At 32.6% G+C, this 27,763-nt stretch overlaps 1 protein-coding gene and 1 pseudogene across 2 annotated transcripts; both read left to right on the forward strand.

Moving 5' to 3' along the window:
* Positions 1–1,127: 1,127 nt before the first annotated feature.
* LOC149227395 (uncharacterized) lies at positions 1,128–7,356 on the forward strand. The gene is made up of 5 exons (XM_089380485.1): positions 1,128–1,190; positions 1,265–1,461; positions 2,014–2,176; positions 2,353–2,459; positions 6,960–7,356. Exons 1-5 carry the CDS (start codon positions 1,128–1,130, stop codon positions 7,354–7,356), a joined length of 927 nt encoding a protein of 308 aa, XP_089236611.1.
* Positions 2,071–27,687, forward strand: LOC149227396 (uncharacterized; annotated as a pseudogene). Its single transcript, XR_016248321.1, has 6 exons — positions 2,071–2,459; positions 21,290–21,561; positions 21,636–21,926; positions 22,366–22,539; positions 22,717–22,823; positions 27,285–27,687. The product of XR_016248321.1 is annotated as an uncharacterized LOC149227396 (transcript).
* The last annotated feature ends 76 nt before the right edge of the window (positions 27,688–27,763 follow it).

The raw sequence follows: 27,763 nt of genomic DNA on the forward strand, positions 1-27,763 counted from the left end.
GTATGTGGCACTTTATATGCTCTTGGGACGCGCCTCCAATTGGCTCAACTTCAAGCACATCAATGTCATAGTCTCGACATTAAGAAAATCAATGCCATTAACTGAATAACCATAAACTGAGATCACTTCGCTTTCATTACAACATGTACCTATTGTAGGTGCTACTATTATCATCCCACCGTCCCATATAAGACTCAAAGATCAAAGCATGATGTATTGTAGGTGCTACTATTATCATCCCACTGTCTCATATAAGACTCAAAAATCAAAGCATAATGTATTCGAAAAGACGAATAAATCATTTTTAAAAAAATCATTAAACAAGAAAATATAATTCTAATATTAAACTTTAGATATCAAAATATTACGCATTAAGTATGGACAGTCTAATTCATTTCGAATGATAGATAAATATAAGATGGACATAATAAAAAAATCTACCCAAATATATATATATATATATATCACAATACTGTACGTGTAATAAGATTTGGATCAAAATTCCATCTCGATAAAAACTCTTAACTGCACACATAACTCCTTTCCGACCACCAATCTGGTAAGAACCAACCATACTTTTATGACACTTTCCAGTTACGAATCTGGTAAGAATCAATCATTGAACTGTCCATGTGTGACTGTATTTTTCTTCAGAAATAACAGCTTCGTGCATAAGATTCCAAGTCCTCAACATGCCTTTAGCTGCACTCAACGCGTGTTATATTCTATTCGCGCGTGAGGTATCAACCTTGCAAAGGCAAATTTTGAAACCGTCTGGCGCCTGCAAAAACATGCCTGAAATGGAAGCCAATGCACCCACACACGTAATTGGGCGGCGTTGTGCCTCCAAATATGCAGAGAAATATTGTCCTCGAGGAACGGAAGAAGCTGGAGAGACGAATTTTTCTGTTTTTGGGCATTTCCCACCTGTATTTCCAACAAATATTCTTTCCATCACTTGCGGAGCAAGTTTGAATCAGTCCGTCATAATTGGCCAGGGTTCGATTCTCAGCATATTCCAAGACTGATCCTAGTCCGCGCAAGAATTGGGGTGAGAAGTTTCCAGAAGCAACAAATTGCAAATTGCAAAAACTGCAGGTTGTAAATATATTTGATCATTTGCTCGCATGGAGAACTTTTATGAGGAACATGAAATCCCGAGCTCCAAGCGTGGCAAGTTTATGGTCCAGGTAGATTTCTAGTACTTGGCTAAGAATTTATTCCATTTATGGAGTTTTATTTAATATCCATTTCATTTTCTCAGGAGGCAAGTGCTGTATCGATTGATAACTCACTCAGTGCAACGAATGAGAATAGCCCGCTTGGGTTGAAGCTGAGAAAGAGCCCTTCCTTGCTAGATCTTGCTCAGCTGAGCTTATCATGTCTGAAAAACCAGGAAAATTTGGGATATGTGCATACAGTGAGATCCATCCAGGAAGCAGGGGAAATAGAAAACCAGAGGTGTGCAGTGGTTCACACAAATTTTCTTGATAAAAAGAAGGCAACTAACTTCTCTGCCTCAATTCTAAGAATTGGCTCATGGAAGGTAAACGTTGTATACTTTAAAGAGTTGTGAAATGTTAGGGTGTTTTCAGTAAACTCGACTAGTTCCAGTAATTTTGCATTTTTAGAGCCTTTTATGAAATTTCATGTTTATGAAAAATCACAGTTTTGCTCATAGTATTATATGGAATATAGTTTGTGCCACTGTATAGTTTGTCAGGTTTGTGGGATCCCAGAAGACATCCTAACACTTCTTTTTGTTTAATGATCCTAACATGAAATTTATAGAGAACTTATCATTAGAATAGATCCATGTTAAACTAGGGAGCTAAAATATTTTAAGCAGCAAATCTTTTGATCCTTAATGGGTTTGGGTCTATGACTGATCTATGTTAGATCAAGGCCACTGTAACAACATCTAACTTCTATGGATGCCATTATTAGTTTTTCTGGTCACTTATCATTCATTCAAAAAGGTTTTTGTTTGTTTGTTTTGAAGTGTGTTTCCAGATATGAAGGTGACTTGGTAGTAAAATGTTACTTCGCTAAGCGGAAGCTTGTCTGGGAGGTGTTGGAAAGTGGACTGAAGAGCAAGATAGAAGTACAGTGGTCAGATATTACTGGTCTGAAGGCAACATGCCCTGAAAATAAGCCTGCTACATTGATTATTGAGGTATGGAACAAGAACGTTGATTCAATTGTAGGTGGGAACACTAAAAATTAAGATAATTATTTCAAAGTAAAGTGTTTTTCTGTTTGTCATATTGTCTAGTTATCCAGGCCTCCTGTGGATTCAGTTGTAAGTTGGAACACTAAAAATTAAGATTTTCCATTTGTTATATTGTCCAGTTATCTAGGTCTCCTGTGTTCTTCAAGGAGTCCAATCCCCTGCCAAGGAAGCACACGATATGGCAGGCTACTTCTGATTTCACAGGCGGTCAAGCAACTATCTACAGGTCAGAACAATTGCCTTTGCTATTTTCTGAACTGACAGAAAAAATTAGTTATTAACTCATATTTTAATCTAGAAGGTCAAGTATCAAGGTTCCAAAAGGTTAGAAGATATGAAGCAGCTGAAAGCTCTTTCACATCTCCAATGAACATATAATCTTTGGCAACCTTGGGCTCTTTTGCTTCTGTAATGAATATCAAACGGTTAGCATAGAATTGTGTTTTTCTATGTATATATATATATTTTATATTGATTCTCTGTTAATATAAGTTATTTTGAGAAACTTAATTTAGGTCAAAATATATTTATTTTCTCGTAATATCAAAGTTATTTTGAAAAACTTAATTCAAAATTATTTTGAAAAACTTAATTCAGGTCCGTGAACATGATTATACTGGTTATTTTTTTGAAACAATTGATAATTAACAAATATTCAAGCTAACTTTATTTTAACAACCTATTGTTTTCTACACAGTGTAAACCTTTATTGGTTTTTGTTTTGGTTAATTCATTTTCTTTTGGACAGTTTTCATGATGTATCCTAGTTGGTTTTTATTTTCAATTTTTTTTTCAAAATATTTGATAGGGAAATTAAACATCACACAATTCTTTATATAAATGAATATATCATAGAGGAAAAAAATACAATACAAATATATCAAAATACAAAATAAAAATACAAATATATCAAAAAAAAAAAAAATACAATTCTCCTATAAATGAGTACATCAAAAAGAAAAAAATACAATATAAATATATCAAAATATAAAATGCAAATACAAATATATCAAAAAGAAAAAAATAAAATTCTCTTATAAATGAGTACATCAAAAAGAAAAAAATACAATATAAATATATCAAAATACAAAATACAAATACAAATATATCAAAAAAAAAATACAATTCTCATATAATTGAGTACATCAAAGAGAAAATGTACAATCCTTTACATTAAGAAAAATATAACCAGTTACATCTTACGACTAATGTGATTCTCTTATAATTAATTTATATATATATATATATATATATATATATATATATATATATATATAACCAATTAAATCTTACAACTTACAACTAATATGATTATATATATATATATATATATATATATATATATATATATCTTACAACTTAATTAATAAATTTATATATATATATATATAACCAATTACATCTTACAACTAATGTGATTGCCTCATATATATATATATATATATATATATCTTACAACTAATGTAATTGTCTCATATATATATATATATATATATATATACACACACACATTTTTCCTTTTATGATTAATTTTTCATTTTTATGATTATTTAATTTTTTATCAAATATGGTTACATATATCTTTTGATTTTTCTTTTAATAAAAAATAAAAAAGAAAAAAAATAGAATCTCATTAAAAGAGAAAAAGAAAAAAAATAGATTCAGTTACAAAGAAAAAAAATATAACCAATTACATCCCATCAATGTGATTATCCTAATTTTTTATTAAATACATACATAAATTTGCTTAATTTTTCAACATACATACATAAATTTGCTTAATTTTTCAAAAGAATACAACTAATTACATTCGTTGTACTTTTATGCTTAAATTTTCAAAAAATATAACCAATTACATCTTACCAACAATGTGATTGTCCTAATCTATTATTAAACATGTACATAAATGTGCTTCTGCTTAATTTTTTTTAAAATTATTATTATTATTATTTTTAAATTTGTTGTTTAATTTTTCCTTTTTATAAAATTTGAATTTAAAATTAGCAAAAAATCAAACTAATTACAAATTTTCATATAAATTAATTAATTACATCTCACATTTATACATAATATTTTTATGTACTAGTATAGATTTATCTTAACCAAAAATTTAGCAAAAACCTTAAGAGATCAAATTGTTCTATTTTATTAAACATATATATTTATACATAATATTTTTATAACATTTTTTAATTGTTTTATTTAATTAAATATATACATTTATACAAAATATTTTTATAATATTTTTATGCATTAGTATAGATTTATCTTAACCAAAAATCTAGCAAAAACCCAAAGGGATCAGATTGTTATATTTTATTAAACATATACATTTATACATAATATTTTTATAACATTTTTATGCACTTGTATAGATCCATCTTAACCAAGAATCTAGCAAAAACCCAAAAAGGATCAAATCTCTTAATGTGAAAACCTTTTTTTAGAGCGCAAAATTTGACACTGAAACCAGAAATATTTTATTTATGGTTGATAGCTAGTGAATTTTTTTTACCACTTCTCCTTAGTATGGCTATTGAGAGAGATTATTTATATTTTATAACAATTTTAATTATACCAAACACGCATATTCATTTTTTAAAATTATATTTGACCTTTTTTTTAATAATTTATATATTTTTTAAAATTTATACATAATATTTTTATAACATTTTTATGCACTAGTATAGATCCATCTTAATAAAAAATCTAGCAAAAACCCAAAAGGATCAAATCTCTTAAGGTGAAAACTTTCTTTTAGAGTGCAAAATTTGACACTAAGAGTAAGGATATTGATGTTTTATTGTATGTTTAATTAAACAAAACCAGAAATATTTTATTTGTGGTTGATAGCTAGTGAAATTTTTTTATCACTTCTCCTAGTATGCCTATTGAGAGAGATTATTTATGTTTTATAATAATTTTAATTACACAAACCAAACAGGTATATTAATTTTTTAATTATATTGGACTTTTTTATAAATAATTTTTATTTTATTTTAAAAGAAACACGTGTCAACTTCAACTTGAACAGGGACATACTTACATATTCTCTTATACTGGATTGTAGAATAAGTTTCTCTCATCACATGCTACCACTAAACTCTTTAAATAGAGTGTCTCAGAACAAAAAAGATCGACTTTATTAATTGGGTTGATCATGACAAGACTTTACTAATTGACTTTCTAAAACAAGTTGGTTAGTAAACCTAATTTAAATAAATAAAAATAAAACCTGCACGACAGTAAACCTACCAAAATCACAAGGTTTTCAAAATTTAAATAAAAAGATGAATAGAGAAATTGACCTTGATAACTTGTCGATTGGGACTTTACTAAACTGACCTCACAGCACCTTATTGAATTGATAACTTATTGATTTGGACTTTACTAAGTTGACCTCACAGTAACTTATTGAATTGACCTTTCAAAACCAAGTTGGCAGGCATAGTTATATAAAATAAGAATCACAAATCATGTTAGTACAACTACCAGAAATATTTGAAAGAAAAAGAGGCTTTACCTGCTTGTCAATTGGTAGTACTTTAACATCATAAGCACGCTTTTCAAAAAACATTTTGGACGATGGGCAGAATTTCCCTCTTCAACTATAGTAATAGAAAGTCATTTCAATGCACAAAATATATTTATATAAATATTTTCATGACGAAATGAATTAAAATGGAAGAACAAGTTTATATAAATATTTTAATGATGAATAAATTAAAATGCAAGATAATATGGGTAAGGAGTATGGTACGAAAGGAAAAATATCTTTAACTTTAAAAAATAATTATTTCAATACATTGTAAGATAAAGTATATAAATATTTGTTATAAAAATATTTATAATGCATTAGCAGATAAAGTATATAAATATTTTCATACAAATATTTATAATAAAATGAATAAGAATGAAATAGAATATCTCTGGATTTATATCTAATATCAAAATGTAGGGATACTATGATTTTTTTGTTTCAATCCATTTTAATTTTGTATTTAATTAATATTTTTATAAAAAATTTATCACTTGCAAATAAGTTAAATATTGCTAGATATTTTCGAAAGAACACTGCGTAATGGAAGAAAATCGATTAACGGTTTTTTATGAAAGAAGGAATAACCATTATACAGTATTCTTTTATTATACAGTAGATCCATTACACAGTTCTCTTTCGAAAACATTTCAGAAGGATCAGCTTTGTAGTCTTTGATGATGGATGGAGTCACGGATGGAGTCACCATCCTAAATGTTGGATAAATCGAAAATCTATTACAAATACTCTTTTATAATATCTAACAATATAAATAATTGTGAAAGCCTCCAATCACTTATAAGTGAATTTTTTTATAAAAATATTTACTATAATTAAAAAAAAAAAGTTCATTAATGTAAAATTTACACTCGGTTAAAAATTTCATAAAATTGAGAATAAAAACTGATAATAACTATCCAATACACTCAACCTCAACCTCAACCTACTTATGAAAAAAAACAAAAAAATTTCATAAAATTGAGAGTAAAAACTGATAATAACTATCCCATACACTCACAACCTAACCTCAACCTCAACCTCAACCTCAACCTCAACCTCAACCTCAACCTGCTTGATCAAAAAACAACAATTATAATAAATGAAATAGAATATTTTAAAGATTTTATGGTGTATGAAAACTCATGGGTACTATGATCTGAATGATATATTTGTTATTTTGGATGATAGGAGACATTTCTTGCAATTTCCCGAAGGGGTGCTGGACAAGAATTACAAGTCTCTGATCCAATCTGATGCTCGGCTAAACATACTAAGTAAGAGAGATTTAGAAAGCACGGACTGTCCATTCTTCGACTTCAGATTTGCACCTTTCACCCATCATCAGATCTCTTGCTGGCCAAGGGAAGACGATTTATCTCATCTGTGGGCACAATCACAGTCTCTGTATTTGAACAGTCGTTGCTACCTGCCAGCCCTGGCAAGTTTACCAGAGACACAGGAAATTGCAATGGCTGCTCCAATGTCAGCGATGATCCCTGATTATGAACAGTTACATCTAGAAGATCGGGAGAGGCTCTCTGCTGCAGACACTTCAGATTCTGCAGGCCAAGAAGACGCTAGATGAAATTGCACAATATTTACTTGCTGATACTCTCCCTCCATATTATGAGCACTCAATCGTTGACAGACTTACCTCCACCATGCGTTCTCTCCCTCAAAAGGACTTCCATCGAACCCTTAGAAGTATTATATCCCCACAACACTAGGTTAATTGGAATAAACACACAGGAGTGTATACGAAAACTGCCTAGGGAGTGTTTGTATAGTAGTGAGTTCATCCTAGGTTAATTGGAATAAACACACGGGAGTGTATAGGAAAATTGACTAGGGAGTGTACATTTGTACAGTAGTGAGTTCATTTTTTTTCTTGTTGTAGTTGGATGTAAGTTGAATTTAATTCACTTGTAGATTTTGAAAATATTGTACAATTTAATATTGTACAATTTGATCAATAAGAACGAAATTAATTATTTGATTTCTCTCTTTCTAATTTTCAAATATTTTTAAAATCTACCATCAAATTAGAGTAATCACAAGTACTATAATAAAATAATCACAAACGCTATAATATTATAAATAGTATGCATGATCCATCCTACCACCCTGCCTCTTTTGCAATGCTAATATGTCTTCCGTCCTTGCAAATATACTTGGGCAAATGTAAAACAGATCAACTGGTTCAATAATGCAGAAAGTGGAAGCTTGAATGAAGCATGTACATCATCATCAAAGTCATCGACTTATTTGTGTACCATTTAAAATATGGTCTGACATTTAAACTGTGAGTAAACTGTGAGTAAAATAGATCAATCAAACTGAAGGAATCACTACCTCGTGCTTCACTGATCAATCTAAGTATCCGGCGTTTCATTAATCATTGCAGGTTAAATTCAACCGAAGCTTGGTGCATTCATTAGTTGTTCCAATATACCTTTTTGAAACTCCATGTCAAATCTAGGTGCGAGGCTGGGAGTTTGTACCTAAACATGATAAAGAAAGCGTTTGTCATGATGTTATTCATTTGAAAGAATTAGGTTTTTATTTTATTATTCTTTCAGAATTTGGAATAGCTTTGCTCATGGTTTCAATGGTTTTTCATGCGGTGACAATGATAATTAGGTTTAAATGATAGACCAATACAAAGTGATTTTCTTAAATATCAAGATCTTCTTTTGTTTCTTTTCGGATATAGGGGTGTTTCACTTCATTGACTTTGATATTCACAAATCACTTTTGCATTACATTTTAATGAATGTTTTTAATTTCTCTGAAAAAATATCAACATTGGCATTTGTACTAAGATTTTATGCAACCTACCTTCATTGCATATGTTTTGATCTAGGAGAGATGCTTTATTTCAAACTTCATTATTACTTGGACTTGTATCTCCAATGTAGGGAAGGAGCCATCCAATCTTTAAGGGTGCACAAGACTCTAGTTACCTTGCAATGTGAGGGTCCTTCTAACTTAGCTTAGAGTTTTCTCCCACCACTGTTGCATTGGGATATATCACCATATTCCTTTGTATCATTGCATTTGTCATATTTGTTCTTTAGACCCTCAAACTAAGGACCATTTTGTATTAAAAAACACACCTTACTACAAGATTAGAGGATGGTTGTTTTATCTATTTAAAGTCACCACTTTGTTCTTTCAAGATGCTCATGGCTTATGAGGACTATTGATACTTATCCCTTTTCTTCCAAGAGATGTTTGACCTTCACCAATGGTTACGTTGATGGTTTACCAAAGGACCAACAAGTAACAAGTTGATTACCTCTTATTTCTAGTCATCTAAAACTAAGAGGAAGAGGTCCCATGACTAGCATACAAGTTCACATGATATATCTATGATGCAATATTGTAGATGCAATCAGTAAAGTGACCTCATGCCTATCACACATTTCTTTGAGATCTTGAGTGTTAGAAGTACTTATCTAGAGTAACAAGTCTTGGTCATCTCTTCCTTCTTGAACTCCTTCATTGTTCTCCATCTAATTGAGTTGTTGTTTTCCAATAGTCTTTTCTCTTTTTTTTTTTTTTTAAATATCCATGCGATGTTCTTTTTATTGTTATATATTGTATTTTTTACATTGTCATAAGCTAATTTTGATTCTAAGTGAACATTATATATATATATATATATATATATATTAAATTTAAATAAATATTACATTAAGCTAAACATCATTCCAAACCATAATTGATTTTGTAATCAAAAGATGAAGTACATTTAAACCATAAATTGAATAAAATCTAAATTCCATCAATAACATTAACACACTTAAAATCCAACAATACGTTACCATCCTTACTCTTATGTGGCCACTATAGGATGGGGATAAATCTTATCGTCAATGAGTGCTAGTTGAGACGTAGTTTTATGTGGTTACTCCATTTCCAACTACACCTTCCATAAGTAGGCATGTTAAAAATGCAAAACAATCACATTGTTTTGAATTGGGTACAAAAATGGGTATTGCGGCTATTATGTTTGAATGATAGATTATAACATTGAATGAAATAGTTGGATTAATGATAGAGTAGGAGAGTAGCAATGGGGGAACATTGGGACTAAAATGACTTGATGCAAGAATTGAATTGTTTTATACTTAAGAAAAACCCATGCTAAGAGAATTGAGGATGTGTTGAAAGAAAACTGGTTTTCAATCTTGTTTACAGGAGACACCACATCGTATTAGGTTTTTTTTTTTTTTTTTTTTTTATAGAGATGATGTTTCTATAGTTGAGACAACAACAATGTTCATGATGTTTCTATAGTCAAGACGCTGAGACAAAGAAGATTGAGATGGAAAGTGAGACAAAAATGCAGTAGCTAATTGTTTTGCAATGATGATTTACATGTGAATTTTTAATTTGTTTTGGTTACTTATTAGACCAAAAGACTTCATAATTAATTTGTGCAAGTTATCCTTACTGGTAAAATTATATGAAAAATACTATTCAAAAAATAGTTTTACTAAGTCAAATAAGATTTTTTTTTGTTGTTGTTGTTTAAGTATTAGTGTTTAGTGCTCCAATTATCATTATGATATATTTATAACTAACATCTTTGATTGCATATTGGCTTAGTATGTACTTGCAACAATACTGGAAAACCACATGAGTCGTGCATGTGAAATGGTATATACTTACAAAAATACTCATGGTTGGAAAACCACATGAGTAATTGGTATTATAAATATATATGTTGTTGTGTTTAGAAATGTGTGTGAAATGGTATGTACTTGCAAAAATACTCATGGTTGGAAAACCACATGAGTAAATGGTATTATAAATATATATGTTGATATGTTTATAAATAAGAGATCCACTATATGTGTGTGTGAAATGGTATGTACTTGCAACCATGGTTGGAAAACCACATGAGTCATTGATATTATAAATATATGTGTTGATATGTTTAGAAATAAGAGATACCATGTGTTTATGAAATGATATGTACTTGCAACAATACTCATGGTTGGAAAATTACATGAGTCATTGGTATTATAAATATATATGTTGATATGTTTAGAAATAAAAGATATTGTGCATGTAATGGTATGTACTTGCAACAATACTCATGGTTGGAAAACCACATGAGTCATTGGTATTATAAATATGTATGTTAATATGTTTAGAAATAATAGATATTGTGTGTGTTACCAATGTTGTATTTTCCTTTTTTATGTGATGCAAGAAATTTATATCCTATTAATATTATAGCTAGTTATATGTCGGTTCTATTCTTTGTTGGTTTTAACATTATGTGTAAACCCATGTTATATATAGTGTTATTATTGCACTTGTTTTTCTTTGTTTTCCATGGTGGCCATGTTGGTGTTATAGAGAGATACATGTTAGGAAGTTTTGCTTTTGACTTGAAAATCAACAAATAATTTTATTTTTATGTTATACACATAACATAAGATTTTTTCTTTTCACCACACTTAATTCTCAAAAATGAGGAAAACTGAGATGTAAAGTATAATCATTGATTCAAATGCACTTTTCAGAATGAGGACTAGAACAACAATTCATTCAAGCTATCAATGATCAAATGAAACAAGCCTGCAAGAGACCTAATGATAACAACAAAGAAAAATCGAAACCAATTCTTACCAAAGGAAATCAAACACAACTTCAAACCAAATGGAGGCTTCAAAGAGACCAAAAGACACTCAAGACTTAGGGAAGGTCAGTTGGAAGTAGGTTGATCAAATCAACACTGAGAAAACAAGGAAAATTTTGTGTGAAAATAGGGGTCAGTGCAGGTGCAGAAGAGGCACCAGTGCTCTGCAACACAGGCACAAAGAGGGCTCAGGTGGGGTCCAATGCAGGCACAAGGAAGGCCCAGGTGAGGTGCAATTCTCATTGGTGCTGGGAAAGAGGGTCCTGACACAGAAAATTCAAACAAGACTCAATGCAATCACTTCCTAGGTCTGTTCTTGGCTGGTTAAAGCAACAAAGGTATATGATAGAGGTAAATCAAACAAAATGGACAAAGAAAACACAAAGGGAATACATTGTTCTCCATTATGGTCGCCAATTTGTTATGCGGGATTTATAACTGCAGACAGAAATATCTCCCCTAGGTTTGGTGGCTAACCTAGAACAACAGAATGACAAAGGACCCAATGTTTTCCTTAAAGTAAGTAGATGAGGGGAAGAAAGCTACTTGGAATCTCTCGTACATTTCACTCCTTATTTGGCTTGAATGCTCCAATCCTAGCTTCAACTGTCAAAATTAGAACCTGCACAACTAGACAACACAAGCCAAGAAGCTATGAGATCTATGTAGCATCATATATCTCCTTTATTCAACAGATTGAAATGGTATTGAAATATATGAAATAACGAAATCACATATAGGAAAACAAAAGAACTCTTTGTATTGATATAAATGGAGTGATCTACAAACATAAATAGGTGTCAATCTTGTAGAAGATCTCCTCCAAGTTGTTGACTTGTACTTCCTTTATCACAAAGTTTACCTCCAATCACCCTAAATGAGTGAAAGAATGATTCTCACAACAACATAAGAGTTGAATCACTCTCTAAAAGCCAACCTCTTGCATATGGAAGGTTATAAATATATAGAGGAGTGGGGTAACTCACGCGTTTTTATCCTTTTACCAATTATGGGATTAAGATCCACTCTTGATGGGGGGATGAGATCTAAGGATAAGGGATGGAAACTCCAAGGTAGAATAGGATATGATTCAAGTGTTTTATCTGAGGTAAATGGTTATAAAAGATCTTGGAAGCTTCTAGAAATGGAGGCTTTGGGATTCTCTCTCTTTTTCCTAAATTTCTAGAACCAATGTAGGTGTAAGGATAACAACCTGTAGGTGATCAATGCAAGCCACAATGGAGAAACTTGTAGGTGAACACTGTCCAGTAAGAGGCCAAGGTGCGTTGGTCCTAAAACTGGCTTAGATGATGCAATTTAGGGCAAAAACTATGGGGAATGAGAGAGCCATGCATAGGGCTTTGTGTAATGATGATGTAAAGGGGGAATATGTTGTGAATGATCCCATTAGGAGGCTGATTGATTAGATGAGACAAAATAAGCTATAACATGATAGCAAGTACTTGACTAGGGGAGTTGGTATTGTTGGCTTTGAGAGGGAGTCTGGTAGCTCTCTCCATCTTAGGGATGTCCTCTATGTTCCAAGACTTAAGAAGAATCTTGTTTCTATTGCTACCCCAGAGGACAAGGTTTATGATGTCATTTTAAATAGAGGTAAGGCCTACCTCGATCACTTAGCATCTGGAGCAGTGAAGCAAATTGGTGTGAGGATGAAGAATCTCTATAGGTTGCAGATTGAGAAATTCACAACCTTGAGTAGCAAGGCGGGAAGTGCGCAAAGCAGAGACGTCGGAGAACTTTAGCATAGACGTAAGGGGAGTTTGCATCATGGGGCGTTGAAGATCCTTTAGCAGATAGCCATAGGACTACCACAAGGCGTCTTTGACCAATATGATGTGTGTAAGGGGTGCACAGTTGGAAAGTATGCCCAATCATATTTTCAGGGTTGAGACATGTTGATGCCCCGAAAATCGTTGTATCAACATTGGGGGGATGACCACCCGGTCCGGACCTTAATACAGCTCCTTTTCCGTTTGGGATGGTGGCTTCGACTGGATATAATGGGACCAGTTTCCCAGTAATGAATAAAAGGGGATGGATGAGTGATTGGTTTCTAATAAATGATAATGAATAGATGACTTAATCTAACAGCAAAAATATAAATGACTATTCTATCCCGTGAGGCTTCTATTCACTTAAGTGCAACTCTTAATGATCTCTGTTCATTGATAGGCATATAGATGACTTTACACAATAAACATAGACATTCATTTACTTAATGATTACTTTGTTCAAGTAGTTGAACAAAGTGATTAACACAACATTGTTACACTTATCCTTTTATATTACCGATACATGTATGACAAAAGAAAAGCATGCTGTAAACATCCAATAGTGGAAATTGTAAAGAATGCTGTTAAAAACACACGCATATATCCGATAATAGCAAGAGCGATCAAACAACAATTCACATAAACAGAATGAACTCAGACATAGATAGTAGTACCATATGAGCTGCAAATCACTCCCAATATCAATCACTATTTGAATTCCTTCTTCCGACGCAGAAATACTTTTAAACAAAGGCAGTAGTGCACATTCACATAAAAGCTTCGTTATCAAAATTGGAATAATTGGCCCAGTTTTTATAAAAGAATATGCCTGAAGTACAGTAGTGCAACTTCAGGTTTAAGTCATATACAAAAACTTACGACCCTTTCCAATGCATTGAAAGGGTCTATAAATACTTGACTAAAACTAACTAACTATGAAATTAAAATCCTACTTAATTGGTACAACTTGATTCGGAATATCTTCCTCACGACAATCTGGCAGCATGATTCATCACTTAGGTTGTTTGCCTTTAGACCTGAGTTGGCATATTGCAAGCATTGGTTCCACTTCTGGTGGTCGGTTGAGACGAGAATTGAGTTGGGCAGCATAGGTGGCATCTTGTATATCGGGAATGATACACCCGATTGCATCTGTGAGGCACTTGAGGGCGACTCTCTGGCTGTATGGTTTGACTAGGAACAACCAATAGGTGTCCCAAGTCAAACTGTTAATTCCTGCAATTAATCTTCCATTTTTCTCCAGCTCTTGATAACATGACTGCTCCAATGTTTTAGCCGATAGCAATTTACCTGGGGTACATTGAGAGATCATGTTAGATAAGTAGAGAGTATCGTTAATCAATTCAACCAAATTACTTGTGGTTAACTTACATCTGGAAATTGCTCTCTCTGCTTTCATTAACTGGGATTTCCATTCCATAAATAGGATCTCTTTATGTGATTCTAGGATTTTTGGCAAATTAGCTACCTGTCCCTCATCAGTGTCTTGCCACTCAAGAAAATTGGTCAAGGTCTCATCGGCCTGCTCCAAGTCTGTTCTAGCATCAACTGATTTATCACTTATTGATGCTGTTAAGTCACATAAAGGTTCTGCTTGGGCGATTTGTTGACATAACAGCCTTATTTGTGTCACCAATGCTTTGTTAATCTGTAATGCTTCGGCTCTGAACTCAGCTGGCTGTGGAAGATTCTTGGTCTTCTCTATTTGGGCTGATAATTGAGCAATTTGCTCATCTTTAGATTTCCCCATCTGTTCATGCATTGCTTTCAATTTTGCCAGCGCTTCCGACAGCTCCTTCTGCTTTTGAACGGCGCTTGAATCAATTCTTTGTTTTTCTTCCTGCAATTGTTTATTCAGTTGATTGTTTATTTGTTGCTGTGTGTACAATTGCTGCTCAAGTTGCTCTGCCTTCTGCTGTGCCTCCGATAACTGTACTTGTAGCGAGGCGATTGATTGGTCTTTTTCTTTTAACAGATTAGTCACTTCTGATGCCTTGTCCATGGTGGCTGCCGAATAGGCTCCAGCATATTGGGACAATTTAGTAAGGTCATCAGAAGGATCAAATTCCTCTTTCCAGACCACATTGGCTGTCACTGTTTGTTCCGGGAATAGGGAAGGTTGATCAGTCCTTCTCCTTTTCCGCTGTCGTTTTATTACAGCCCTGTGCTTTGGGTTGTAAAAGACATCCAATGGAGGTATCTCCTCCACTTGCAAAACAATCTGATCGGAAGGATCCTTAGGAATTATTTCTATTACTGTAGAACTGGGTAGGCCGCTCGTTCCACTTGGAACTTGTTTTGATGTTGTCTCCTGTGTGCCAGCCGCTTTTGATGTTTTGGCTTCCTTTGAGCTCTCAAGATTGCTTATGATTGAGTCGAATTGCTGCCATTCCTGGAGCAATTTCGGGTCAATCTGGGCATCTACATTCACCTCTGTGCTGCTCTGCTCCTGCTCTTTCCTCTGTGTTTCCTCTTGCTCTCTTCTCTGCACTTCTTCCTGCTCTTTTCTCTGCACTTCCTCCTGCTCTTTTGTTTGGATTTCTCCAGCAATTTTTGATGTAGCAGGAGGTTCCTTAGTGAGTCGCTGCTCAGGCTCGCTTGATTCTGTCATCGGGGTCATTGCTAACAGATCTAGAGGCAGAGTTTGCAACCTCTGTTCTCTAAGTCTGTTAAATTCAACTAACCCGTCATCCTGATATTTCATTCTGGCTAGTGATTTAACCTGAAATAGTGACTCGGCTGAGGAGAACAGGTCATCAAACATATCATCTTTATGGTCAAATTTAGTTAGCTTTGCCTGTTCAAGTGCATTGTAGGCGACTTTGTTTGGATCAAATCGCCTATTAGGAAGAGTAGCGAGATTCAGTGCCTTAATCTTATCTGCTTCTTTCTCTGCATGTTTAAAGTCATGCAGAGCGTAGACACCGCATCTTAGAGGAAAAGGAGGCCAAACCTGCTTCTTTTTGTTCCTTAGAGTCTGTGTAACTCCTTCGGATGTAATCTGATAGGCTACCTCCCGGGCTAACAGTTTATCGGGTATATACAAAGGGAGGACATGAGGCTTGGCCTGGCTGCCGAAAACTCTTACATAGGTGAATTTTTCTTCTCCGAACCATCTCCCTACGGATGTCAAGTCAATCTCCGCTTGGTAGGAAATCTTAGGAGCAGGTTTATCAAAAATGGCATAGTGAATGGGTAACATAAAACCATTGCAAACTTGATATAAATGGTGCTTATAGTGAGCTTTCCATAACTTTTGGTGGTATATATGAATGGGCATGGGGTCTTGTGGAGTCCATCTCCACCCAAGCACAGGAAATTCAGAATTAAAACATAGGGTGTCCAAGATGTAGGCACTATAGTAGAATGGGGGAATGAACCTTTCAGTAATGCGGGATTTGTTTCTAAATTCAAGGACTGCGGTTGCTAGCTTATCAGACAGTATAGTTCCCCAATCCATTATTTCACTATTACATGCTGCCTCCATCAAAGGAACCATCTCTATAGTGAAGTTTGCGGAATCATGTAACCCCCACAATCTACACATCATTACCCCGGCATAACAATAAGGAGAACACAAAGAATCGACAGAGTACTTACCCGAAGACTCATGCTTGTGTTTTGCTGGGTTTTGCCTCCAATCCCGAATGGGTTCTGATTCAATATCATTCTCATTTCTGAATTTCTCCAAGAATGCCTTGTTGTACTTCTTCTCCGGTGCAGGCAAATGGTACATTTGCCTCAAATCATCAGGTTGAAATGAACCGAAGACTCTCCCGTCCATGGTGCAAAATGTCTTGTTTGTGATTGGGATTTCTTCAATTTCCCACCTCACCACATCTGTATATGGGAGAATTTGTTCTCGGGCTGCTATCCGATGAAGGAAAGAGTCGGCTAAATCCTTTAGAGTAGCATCAGACTTCCGAGTCGTGTCTGCTGTGGCTTGCACTGTTGTTACCTCAGGCTCTTCGGCCTCAATCAGATTGTAGGTGCTTAGCCAAGTAGTTTTGCCGAGTCCTAGACATGTAGTGTCGGATATCAGTCCCTTTTTGCTTGTTCCTGGATCGGCAGTGTGTTGCCCTGTAGCTGCCGAAGCGGAAGCTGTTGCAGTTTTCTTAGATTTCTTCCCCATTTGGCTTGAATTTGCTGCTTCGGAAGAGCTCTGCACAGGAGTGAAAATGAACGTAATGCGGAGAATTGGTAGCGCAAACCAAAGAAGAACGAGATATTTTAATCAATGAATAATGGAGGATTTAACTTAAGGTGGCCGCGGATACAATCCCTGAAGAGATTTTAGCCTTATTGTTTCATTAAATGGTCGTTTAAACCTGTCAATCCTTTAAATGCTCATCATGTCGTTTATTGGCCGAATGATTCATTTAAGCGTGGCTTTGATGTTTTGGCGGTTGAGCGCAAGTGAATCGCTATCAGGAAGAGAAAGGCCTTTAATACTAAATAACCATAAAATATCCCGGCTTTACCAATCTTTTTTGAAATATGTGCTTTAGCTTTATCGCAATCGGCGATCGGGGAAAAAATTAAGTTGTTATATTGGTTCCTTTCGGAATCCCCGATTGCCGATAGCGATATCGCCAATTCGGATCGGGAGTTTTGAGTGAGGGCCTTAGATGCATGCATGGTACATCCCCGATCACCGATAGCGATATCGCATCGGAGCGAAGAGGGGCCTTTTGTTATGATTACTTACCTTCCCGATATCTGATAGCCTTTTGTGTATTGTCGCGTCGGGGAAAATCAATGGGTCTTTTAAGTCATGCACCCTTTGTCATTGCGATATGCGATCGCTTTATCGCAATAATAAAAGATTACTCATTCTTTATTATAAGACCGATTAATTGGTTTATCAAAGAGGTTTTATAATGTTTTATTTTGTTTCGGACCTTTTTGAATAATGATAAGTTGATACCAATTTAAATGAAAAGGGACCCATTTCATATTATAGTTTTGAAAAATAAAATTTGTATGAAATGGGGGGTTGTTGTAGAGCACAACAAGACATCAAAGGCAAAGGGATTTTGGAGTCAGTACATTCAGACGTAAGTGGGCCCGTCTCTTCTCCATCTCTCATGAGACGCAGGTATTATGTCACTTTCATAGATGATTATTCTCATAAAACATGGATCTTATTTATGAAGAAGGAGGAGGTCGTCTCCAAGTTCATGGAGTTTAAGGCTTGGGTAGAAAACTAGACCACGAAGAAGATGAAAGCATTGAGGAGTGAAAATGGCAGGAAATATAAAAGAATTACAAAATATAGTTTTCCCAAACTACCACGTGTGTGGAAGTCAATCCCCGCTATAGTTCTCAAAGAAAAACAACTTTCTCATTCACGCCACTTCGAAGCTCAGAAAATTTGAAGCAAAAGAAAAAATATATCCATATGTAGTATTTTAATGATCCAATAATTTCGATCTTTTTATTTATAACTATAAATGTATGTCCACACTAGGAGACCAAACAAGGGTCACAAATTCGAAAAAGTTGAGTAGAGTTTATGATCAAACAAAATTCAAAGCCATCTAAGAAAAATGAACTACATTGTACCTATCCATGGAAAAATTATTCCTATGAAGGCCAACGCCCAAAGAACCTTGATCAAAATTAGGAGCTCAACTAGCTAGTCGCACAACGCAAGAGTGGCAACCGAGAAGAACTATCACAAAGTACAACTTACAACAAAAATCAATAGGTGGGTGCAAAAAAAACTGGAAACTGGATTGAGGTTAATTACATGGACCATGATGATAAAAAATCTAGAAAATATTATATAGAAGAATTCAAGGATATTTTATATAACATCCCCAAAATAAAAAAAGTTTCAGGGAATTGCACTGGGTTCAACAATAAAGGACAAAAGGTCCTTTATTCAATTCCCAAAACCTTCATCGGGGATCAACTTATGGAAAATTTACAGATCACAAGGGTGATTACGCGCAAGAATCAAACCCCACTGTTGTCCTTCAAATGAACAAAACATATAAACTAAAAACAATTGACAATGGTGTGACTAACGCGAAGCTAGATTAACACAACTATGGATAGCAGTGAAGTGGCCACGATTGATCCGACATGGATGGTTTCAAGATTTTTAGTTCCTTTGTTGTGGGTAATAACCCTTGAGTGTACTTCATTACCCAACTAATTTAACCACAAAAAGTTTTGCATACTTCGACCATGAATTGATTCATCACTGACTAACTCCTCTTTTCGCTAGTGTTAGGACTCAATATAGCATCCCTCATTGTTTGCTAACCATTGAAGGTCACAAAGATGAATCCACGGGAATGTTGGTTTTCCAGTCACTGCTAATCTGCAGAAATCAAAAACCATGTTTTACCCTTTAGAAATGAGCAAAATCCACCTACAAAACCATTAAAACTCCAAAAAGAAACACTAAATATTGTAAATAGAATATAACAGAGACTTATCCAACCATCAAAAGAAAAATCATAGCTTTACCTTGGAATCCCCAACTTCACCATAGGGATTGAAAGTCTCTTGCAGACTTCTATCATACAAGCCCTCCAACGAAGCATTAGAACTAAACATTGTTGATTCCATCTCTTCAAATCAAAAGTAAAGAAAACTTGTTGGGAAAAGAGAGCACAAGAACCCACTAACACACAACCGAAACCATAATTGAACAAAAAATGAACTAAAGGAAAGAGAACCATGGATAAACCGCCCTCCAAGATAACCTCGCATCTCATTGCTTTGCATGTATGCAGTGGAGACTACATCACTTTGTAGGTAATCACCCTTCCATGCCACTAGGTATGTGGCACTTTATATGCTCTTGAGACGTGCCTCCAATTGGCTCAACTTCAACCACATCAATGTCACAGTCTCGACATCAAGGAAATCAATGCCATTAACTGAATAACCATAAATTAAGATCACTTCGCTTTCACTACAACATGTACCTATTGTAGGTGCTACTATTATCATCCCACCATCCCATATAAGACTCAAAGATCAAAGCATGGTGTATTGTAGGTGCTACTATTATCATCCCACCGTCCCATATAAGACTCAAAGATCAAAGTATAATGTATTCCAATAAGTGGAATAAATCATTTTAAAAAAAATTCATAAAACAAGAAAATATAATTCTAATATTAAACTTTGGATATCAAAATATTACGCATTAAGTATGGACAGTTTAATTCATTTCGAATGTTTGATAAATATAACATGGACATACTAAAAAAAATCTACCCACACACATATATATATTATATATATATATATATATATATATATATATATATATATATATATATATATATATATATATATATATCACAATATTGTATGTAATAAGATTTGGATCAAAATTCCATCTCGATAAAAACTCTTAACTGCAGACATAACTCGTTTCCGACCACCAATCTGTTAAGAACCTAACCATACTTTTATGACACTTTCCAGTTACGAATCTGGTAAGAATCAAATCATTGAACTCTCCATGTGTGACTGTATTTTTCTTCAGAAGTAACAGCTTCGTGCATAAGATTCCAAGTCCTCAACATGCCTTTAGGTGCACTCAACGCGTGTTATATTCTATCCGCGCGTGAGGTATCAACCTTGCAAAGGCAAATTTTGAAACCGTCTGGCGCCTGCAAAAACATGCCTGAAATGGAAGCCGATGCACCCACAAACGCAATTGGGCGGCGATGTGCCTCCAAACATGCAGAGAAATATTGTCTTCGAGGAACGGAAGAAGCTGGAGAGACGAAATTTTCTGTTTTTGGGCATTTCCCACCTGTATTTCCAACAAATATTCTTTCCATCACTGCAACACAAAACTTGCGGAGCAAGTTTGAATCAGTCCGCCATAATTGCCTCACGACCGCCCATTTTTTTGTAATTTTCTTGACTTTGTACCCACAAGCCGCCTCATCCGTTACTTAATTCAATGGAGGTGGCTTTCATTTTCATGTTCAAAGAGTTATATAGCGTGACAAGCCTCCTGCTGCTGTAAGAATTTATTGTTTATTCACAGACATCTATTCAATATTGACCAGGTCACAGAAAAAACCAGCCTTGCTTATCGCATTACAGAAACATTCCTGTTGGGATCTGGTCCTCTACCACAATTGGCCAGGGTTCGATTCTCAGCATATTCCAAGACTGATCCTAGTCCGCGCAAGAATTGGGGTGAGAAGTTTCCAGAAGCAACAAATTGCAAATTGCAAAAATTGCAGGTTGTAAATATATTTGATCATTTGCTCGCATGGAGAACTTTTATGAGGAACATGAAATCCCGAGCTCCAAGCGTGCCAAGTTTATGGTCCAGGTAGATTTCTAGTACTTGGCTAAGAATTTATTCCATTTATGGAGTTTTAGTTAATACCCATTTCATTTTCTCAGGAGGCAAGTGCTGTATCGATTGATAATTCATTCAGTGCAACGAATGGGAATAGCCCGCTTGGGTTGAAGCTGAGAAAGAGCCCTTCCTTGCTAGATCTTGCTCAGCTGAGCTTATCATGTCTGAAAAACCAGGAAAATTTGGGATATGTGCATACAGTGAGATCCATCCAGGAAGCAGGGGAAGCAGGGGAAATAGAAAACCGGAGGTGTGCAGTGGTTCACGCCAATTTTCTTCATAAAAAGAAGGCAACTAACTTCTCTGCCTCAATTCTAAGAATTGGCTCATGGAAGGTAAATGTTGTATACTTTTAAGAGCTGTGAAATGTTAGGGTGTTTTCAGTAAACTTGACTAGTTCCAAATAGTTTTTATGAAATTTCATGTTTATGAAAAATCATGGTTTTGCTGATAGTATTATATGGAATATAGTTTGTGCCACTGTATAGTTTGTCAGGTTTGTGGGATCCCAGAAGACATCCTAACACTTCTTTCTGTTTAATGATCCTAACATGAAATTTATAGAGAACTTATCATTAGAATAGATCCATGTTAAAGGGAGCTAAAATATTTTAAGCAGCAAATCTTTTGATCCTTAATGGATTTGGGTTTATGACTGATCTATGTTAGATCAAGGCCACTGTAACAACATCTAACTTCTATGGATGCCATTATTAGTTTTTTCTGGTCACTTATCATTCATTCGAAAAGGTTTTTGTTTGTTTGTTTTGACAGTGTGTTTCCAGATATGAAGGTGATTTGGTAGTAAAATGTTACTTTGCTAAGCGGAAGCTTGTCTAGGAGGTGTTGGAAAGTGGACTGAAGAGCAAGATAGAAGTACAGTGGTCAGATATTACTGGTCTGAAGGCAACATGCCCTGAAAATAAGCCAGCTACATTGGTTATTGAGGTATAGAACAAGAACGTTGATTCAATTGTAGGTGGGAACACTAAAAATTAAGATAATTATTTCAAAGTAAGGTGTTTTTCTGTTTGTCATATTGTCTAAGTTATCCAGGCCTCCTGTGGATTCAGTTGTAAGTTGGAACACTAAAAATTAAGATTTTCCATTTGTTATATTGTCCAGTTATCTAGGCCTCCTGTGTTCTTCAAGAAGTCCAATCCCCTGCCAAGGAAGCACACGCTATGGCAGGCTACTTCTGATTTCACAGGCGGTCAAGCAAGTATCTACAGGTCAGAACAATTGCCTCTGCTATTTTCTGAACTTACAGAAAAAATTAGCGATTAACTCATATTTTAATCTAGAAGGTCAAGTATCAAGGTTCCAAAAGGTTAGAAGACATGAAGTAGCTGAAAGCTCTTTCACATCTCCAATGAACAGATAATCTTTGGCAACCTTGGGCTCTTTTGCTTCTGTAATGAATATCAAACGGTTAGCATAGAATTGTGTTTTTCTATATATATATATTTTATATTGATTCCCTGGTAATATAAAAGTTATTTTGAGAAACTTAATTTAGGTCAAAATATATTTATTTTCTCGTAATATCGAAGTTATTTTGAAAAACTTAATTCAGGTGCGTGAACATGATTATACTGGTTATTTTTTTCAAACAATTGATAATTAACAAATATTCAAGCTAACTTTATTTTAACAACCTATTGTTTTCTACACAGTGTAAACCTTTATTGATTTTTGTTTTGGTTAATTCATTTTCTTTTGGACAGTTTTCATGATGTATCCTAGTTGTTTTTTATTTTCAAGCTAACTTTATTTTAACAACCTATTGTTTTCTACACAGTGTAAACCTTTATTGATTTTTGTTTTGGTTAATTCATTTTCTTTTGGACAGTTTTCATGATGTATCCTAGTTGTTTTTTATTTTCAATTTTTTTTTTCAAAAAATTTGATAGGGAAAATTAAACATCACACAATTCTTCATATAAATAAGTACATCATAGAGGAAAAAAAAATATGATACAAATATCAAAATACTAATACAAATATATCAAAAAGAAAAAAAATACAATTCTCGTATAAATGAGTACATCAAAAAAAAAATACAATATAAATATATCAAAATATAAAATACAAATACAAATATATCAAACGAAAAAAATATTTTAAGAAAAAAATACAATATAAATATATCAAAATATAAAATACAAATACAAATATATCAAAAAGAAAAAAATAAAATTCTCTTATAAATGAGTACATCAAAAAGAAAAAAATACAATATAAATATATCAAAATACAAAATACAAATACAAATATATATATATAAAATACAATTCTCATATAAATGAGTACATCATAGAGTTACAATTCAATTCTCGTATAAATGAGTACATCAAAGAGAAAAAGTACAATCCTTTACATTAAAAAAAATACAACTTGTTACATCTTACAACTAATGTGATTCTCTTATAATTAATTTATATATATATAACCAATTACATCTTACAACTAATATGATTATCTTATTTATATATATATATATATATATATATATATATATATATATATATATATATATATAACCAATTACATCTTACAACTAATGTGATTGTCTCATATATATATATCTTACAACTAATGTGATTGTCATATATATATATATATATATAGACATACACACACTTTTTTCCTTTTATGATTAATTTTTCATTTTTATGATTATTTAATTTTTTTTATCAAATATAGTTACATATATCTTTTGATTTTTCTTTTAATAAAAAATAAAAGAGAAAAAAAAAATAGAATCTCATTAAAAGAGAAAAAGGAAAAAAAATAGATTCAGTTACAAAGAAAAAAATATAACCAATTACATCCCATCAATGTGATTATCCTAATTTATTATTAAATACATACATAAATTTGCTTAATTTTTCAAAAGAATATAACCAATTACATTGGTTGTACTTTTATGCTTAAATTTTCCAAAAATATAACCAATTACATCTTACCAACAATGTGATTGTCCCAATCTATTATTAAACATGTACATATGCTCTTATGCTTAATTATTATTATTATTTTTTTTTTTAAATTTGAATTTAAAATTAACAAAAAATCAAACTAATTACAAATTTTCATATAAATTAATTAATTACATTTCACATTTATACGTAATATTTTTATAACATTTTTGTAATTGTTTTATTTAATTAAATATATACATTTATACAAAATATTTTTATAATATTTTTATGCACTAGTATAGATTTATTTTAACCAAAATCTAGCAAAAACCCAAAGGGATCAGATTGTTATATTTTATTAAACATATACAATTATACATAATATTTTTATAACATTTTTATGCACTTGTATAGATCCATCTTAACCAAGAATCTAGCAAAAACCCAAAAAGGATCAAATCTCTTAATGTGAAAACTTTTTTTTTAGAGCGCAAAATTTGACACTGAGAGTAAGATTATTGATGTTTTACTGTATGTTTAATTAAACAAAACTAGAAATATTCTATTTATGGTTGATAGCTAGTGAATTTTTTTTACCACTTCTCCTTAGTATGGCTATTGAGAAAGATTATTTATATTTTATAACAATTTTAATTATACCAAACACGCATATTCATTTTTTAAATTATATTTGACTTTTTTTTTTAATAATTTATATTTTATTTTAAATTTATACATAATATTTTTATAACATTTTTATGCACTAGTATAGATCCATCTTAATAAAAAATCTAGCAAAAACCCAAAAGGATCAAATCTCTTAAGGTGAAAACTCTTTTTTAGAGTGCAAAATTTGACACTAAGAGTAAGGATATTGATGTTTTATTGTATGTTTAATTAAAAAAAACCAGAAATATTTTATTTATGGTTGATAGCTAGTGAATTTTTTTTATCACTTCTCCTTAGTAGACCTATTGAGAGAGATTATTTATGTTTTATAATAATTTTAATTAAACAAACCAAACAAGTCTATTAATTTTTTAATTAAATTTGACATTTTTATAAATAATTTTTATTTTATTTTAAAAGAAACACGTGTCAACTTCAAATTGAACAGAGACATACTTACACATTTCTTTTATATTGGATTGTAGAATAAGTTCCTGTCATCACATGCTACACTAAACTCTTTAAATAGAGTGTCAAAGAGATTGACTTTATTACTTGGATTGATCGTGACAAAACTTTATTAATTGACTTTCTAAAACAAATTGGTGAGTAAACTTAATTTAAATAAATAAAAATAAAACCTGCAGGGCAGTAAACCTACCAAAATCACAAGATTTTCAAAATTTAAATAAAGAGATGAATACAAAAATTGACCTTGATAACTTGTCGATTGGGACTTTACTAAATTGACCTCACAGCACCTTATTGAATTGATAACTTATTGATTTGGACTTTACTAAGTTGACCTCACAGTAACTTATTGAATTGACCTTTCAGAACCAAGTTGGCAGGCATAGTTATATAAAATAAAAATCACAAATCATGTTAGTACAACTACCAGAAATATTTGAAAGAAAAAGAGGCTTTACCTGCTTGTCAATTGGTAGTACTTTAACCTCATAAGCACGCTTTTCAAAAAACATTTTGGACGATAGGCAGGATTTCCCTCTTCAACTATAGTAATAGAAAGTCATTTCAATGCACAAAATATATTTATATAAATATTTTCATGACGAAATGAATTAAAATGGAAGAACAAGTTTATATAAATATTTTTATGATGAATAAATTAAAATGCAAGATAATATGGGTAAAGGAGTATGGTACGAAAGGAAAAATATCTTTAATTTTAAAAAATAATTATTTCAATACATTGTAAGATAAAGTATATAAATATTTGTTATAAAAATATTTATAATGCATTAGCAGATAAAGTATATAAATATTTTCATAAAAATATTTATAATAAAATGAATAAGAATGAAATAGAATATTTCTAGATTTATATATATAATATCAAAATGTATGGATACTATGATTTTTTTTGTTTTAATCAATTTTAATTTTGTATTTAATTAATATTTTTATAATAAATTTATAATATAGTTATCATTTGTAAATAAGTTAAATATTGTTAGATATTTTTGAAAGAACACTGTGTAACAGAAGAAAATTGATTAACTGTTTTTTATGATAGAAGGAATAACCATTATACAGTTTTCTTTTATTACACAGAAGATCCATTACACAGTTCTCTTTCGAAAACATTTCAGAAGGATCAGCTTTGTAGTCTTTGATGATGGATGGAGTAACCATCTTAAATGTTGAATAAATCTAAAATGTATTACAAATACTCTTTTATAAATATCTAACAATATAAATAATTGTGAAAGCCTCCAATCACTTATAAGTGAAATATTCTTATAAAAATATTTACTATAATTAAAAAAAAATTAGTTCATTAATGTAAAATTTACACTTGTTAAAAATTTCATAAAATTGAGAATAAAAACTCATAATAACTATCCAATACACTCTCAACCTCAACCTCCTTAAAAAAAAACAAAAAAATTTCATAAAATTGAGAGTTAAAGCTGATAATAACTATGCCATACACTCACTACCTAACCTCAACCTCAACCTGCTTGATGAAAAAAAAAATTTATAATAAATGAAATAGAATATTTTAAAGATTTTATGGTGTATGAAAACTTATGGGTACTATGATCTGAATGATATATTTGTTGTTTTGGATGATAGGAGACATTTCTTGCAATTTCCAGAAGGGGTGCTGGACAAGAATTACCAGTCTCTGATCCAATCTGATGCTCGGCTAAACATACTAAGTAAGAGAAATTTAGAAAGCACGGACTGTCCCTTCTTCGACTCCAGATTTGCACCTTTCAACCATCATCAGATCTCTTGCTGGCCAGGGGAAGACGATTTATCTCATCTGTTGGCACAATCACAGTCTCTGTATTTGAACAGTCATTGTTACCTGCCAGCCCTGGCAAGTTTACCAGAGACACAGATAATTGCAATGGCTGCTCCAATGTCAGCGATGATCCCTGATTATGACCAGTTGCATCTAGAAGATCGGGAGAGGCTCTCTGCTGCAGACACTTCAGATTCTACTAGCCAAGAACAAGAGGACGCTAGATGAAATTGCACAATATTTACTTGCTGATACTCTCCCTCCATATTATGAGCACTCAATCGTTGACAGACTTACCTCCACC

This window comes from Pinus tabuliformis, chromosome J, assembly GCF_031772625.1.
Source record: "Pinus tabuliformis cultivar Carrire ecotype Pingquan chromosome J, CPIR1, whole genome shotgun sequence".
Taxonomy (NCBI): Eukaryota; Viridiplantae; Streptophyta; class Pinopsida; order Pinales; family Pinaceae; genus Pinus; species Pinus tabuliformis.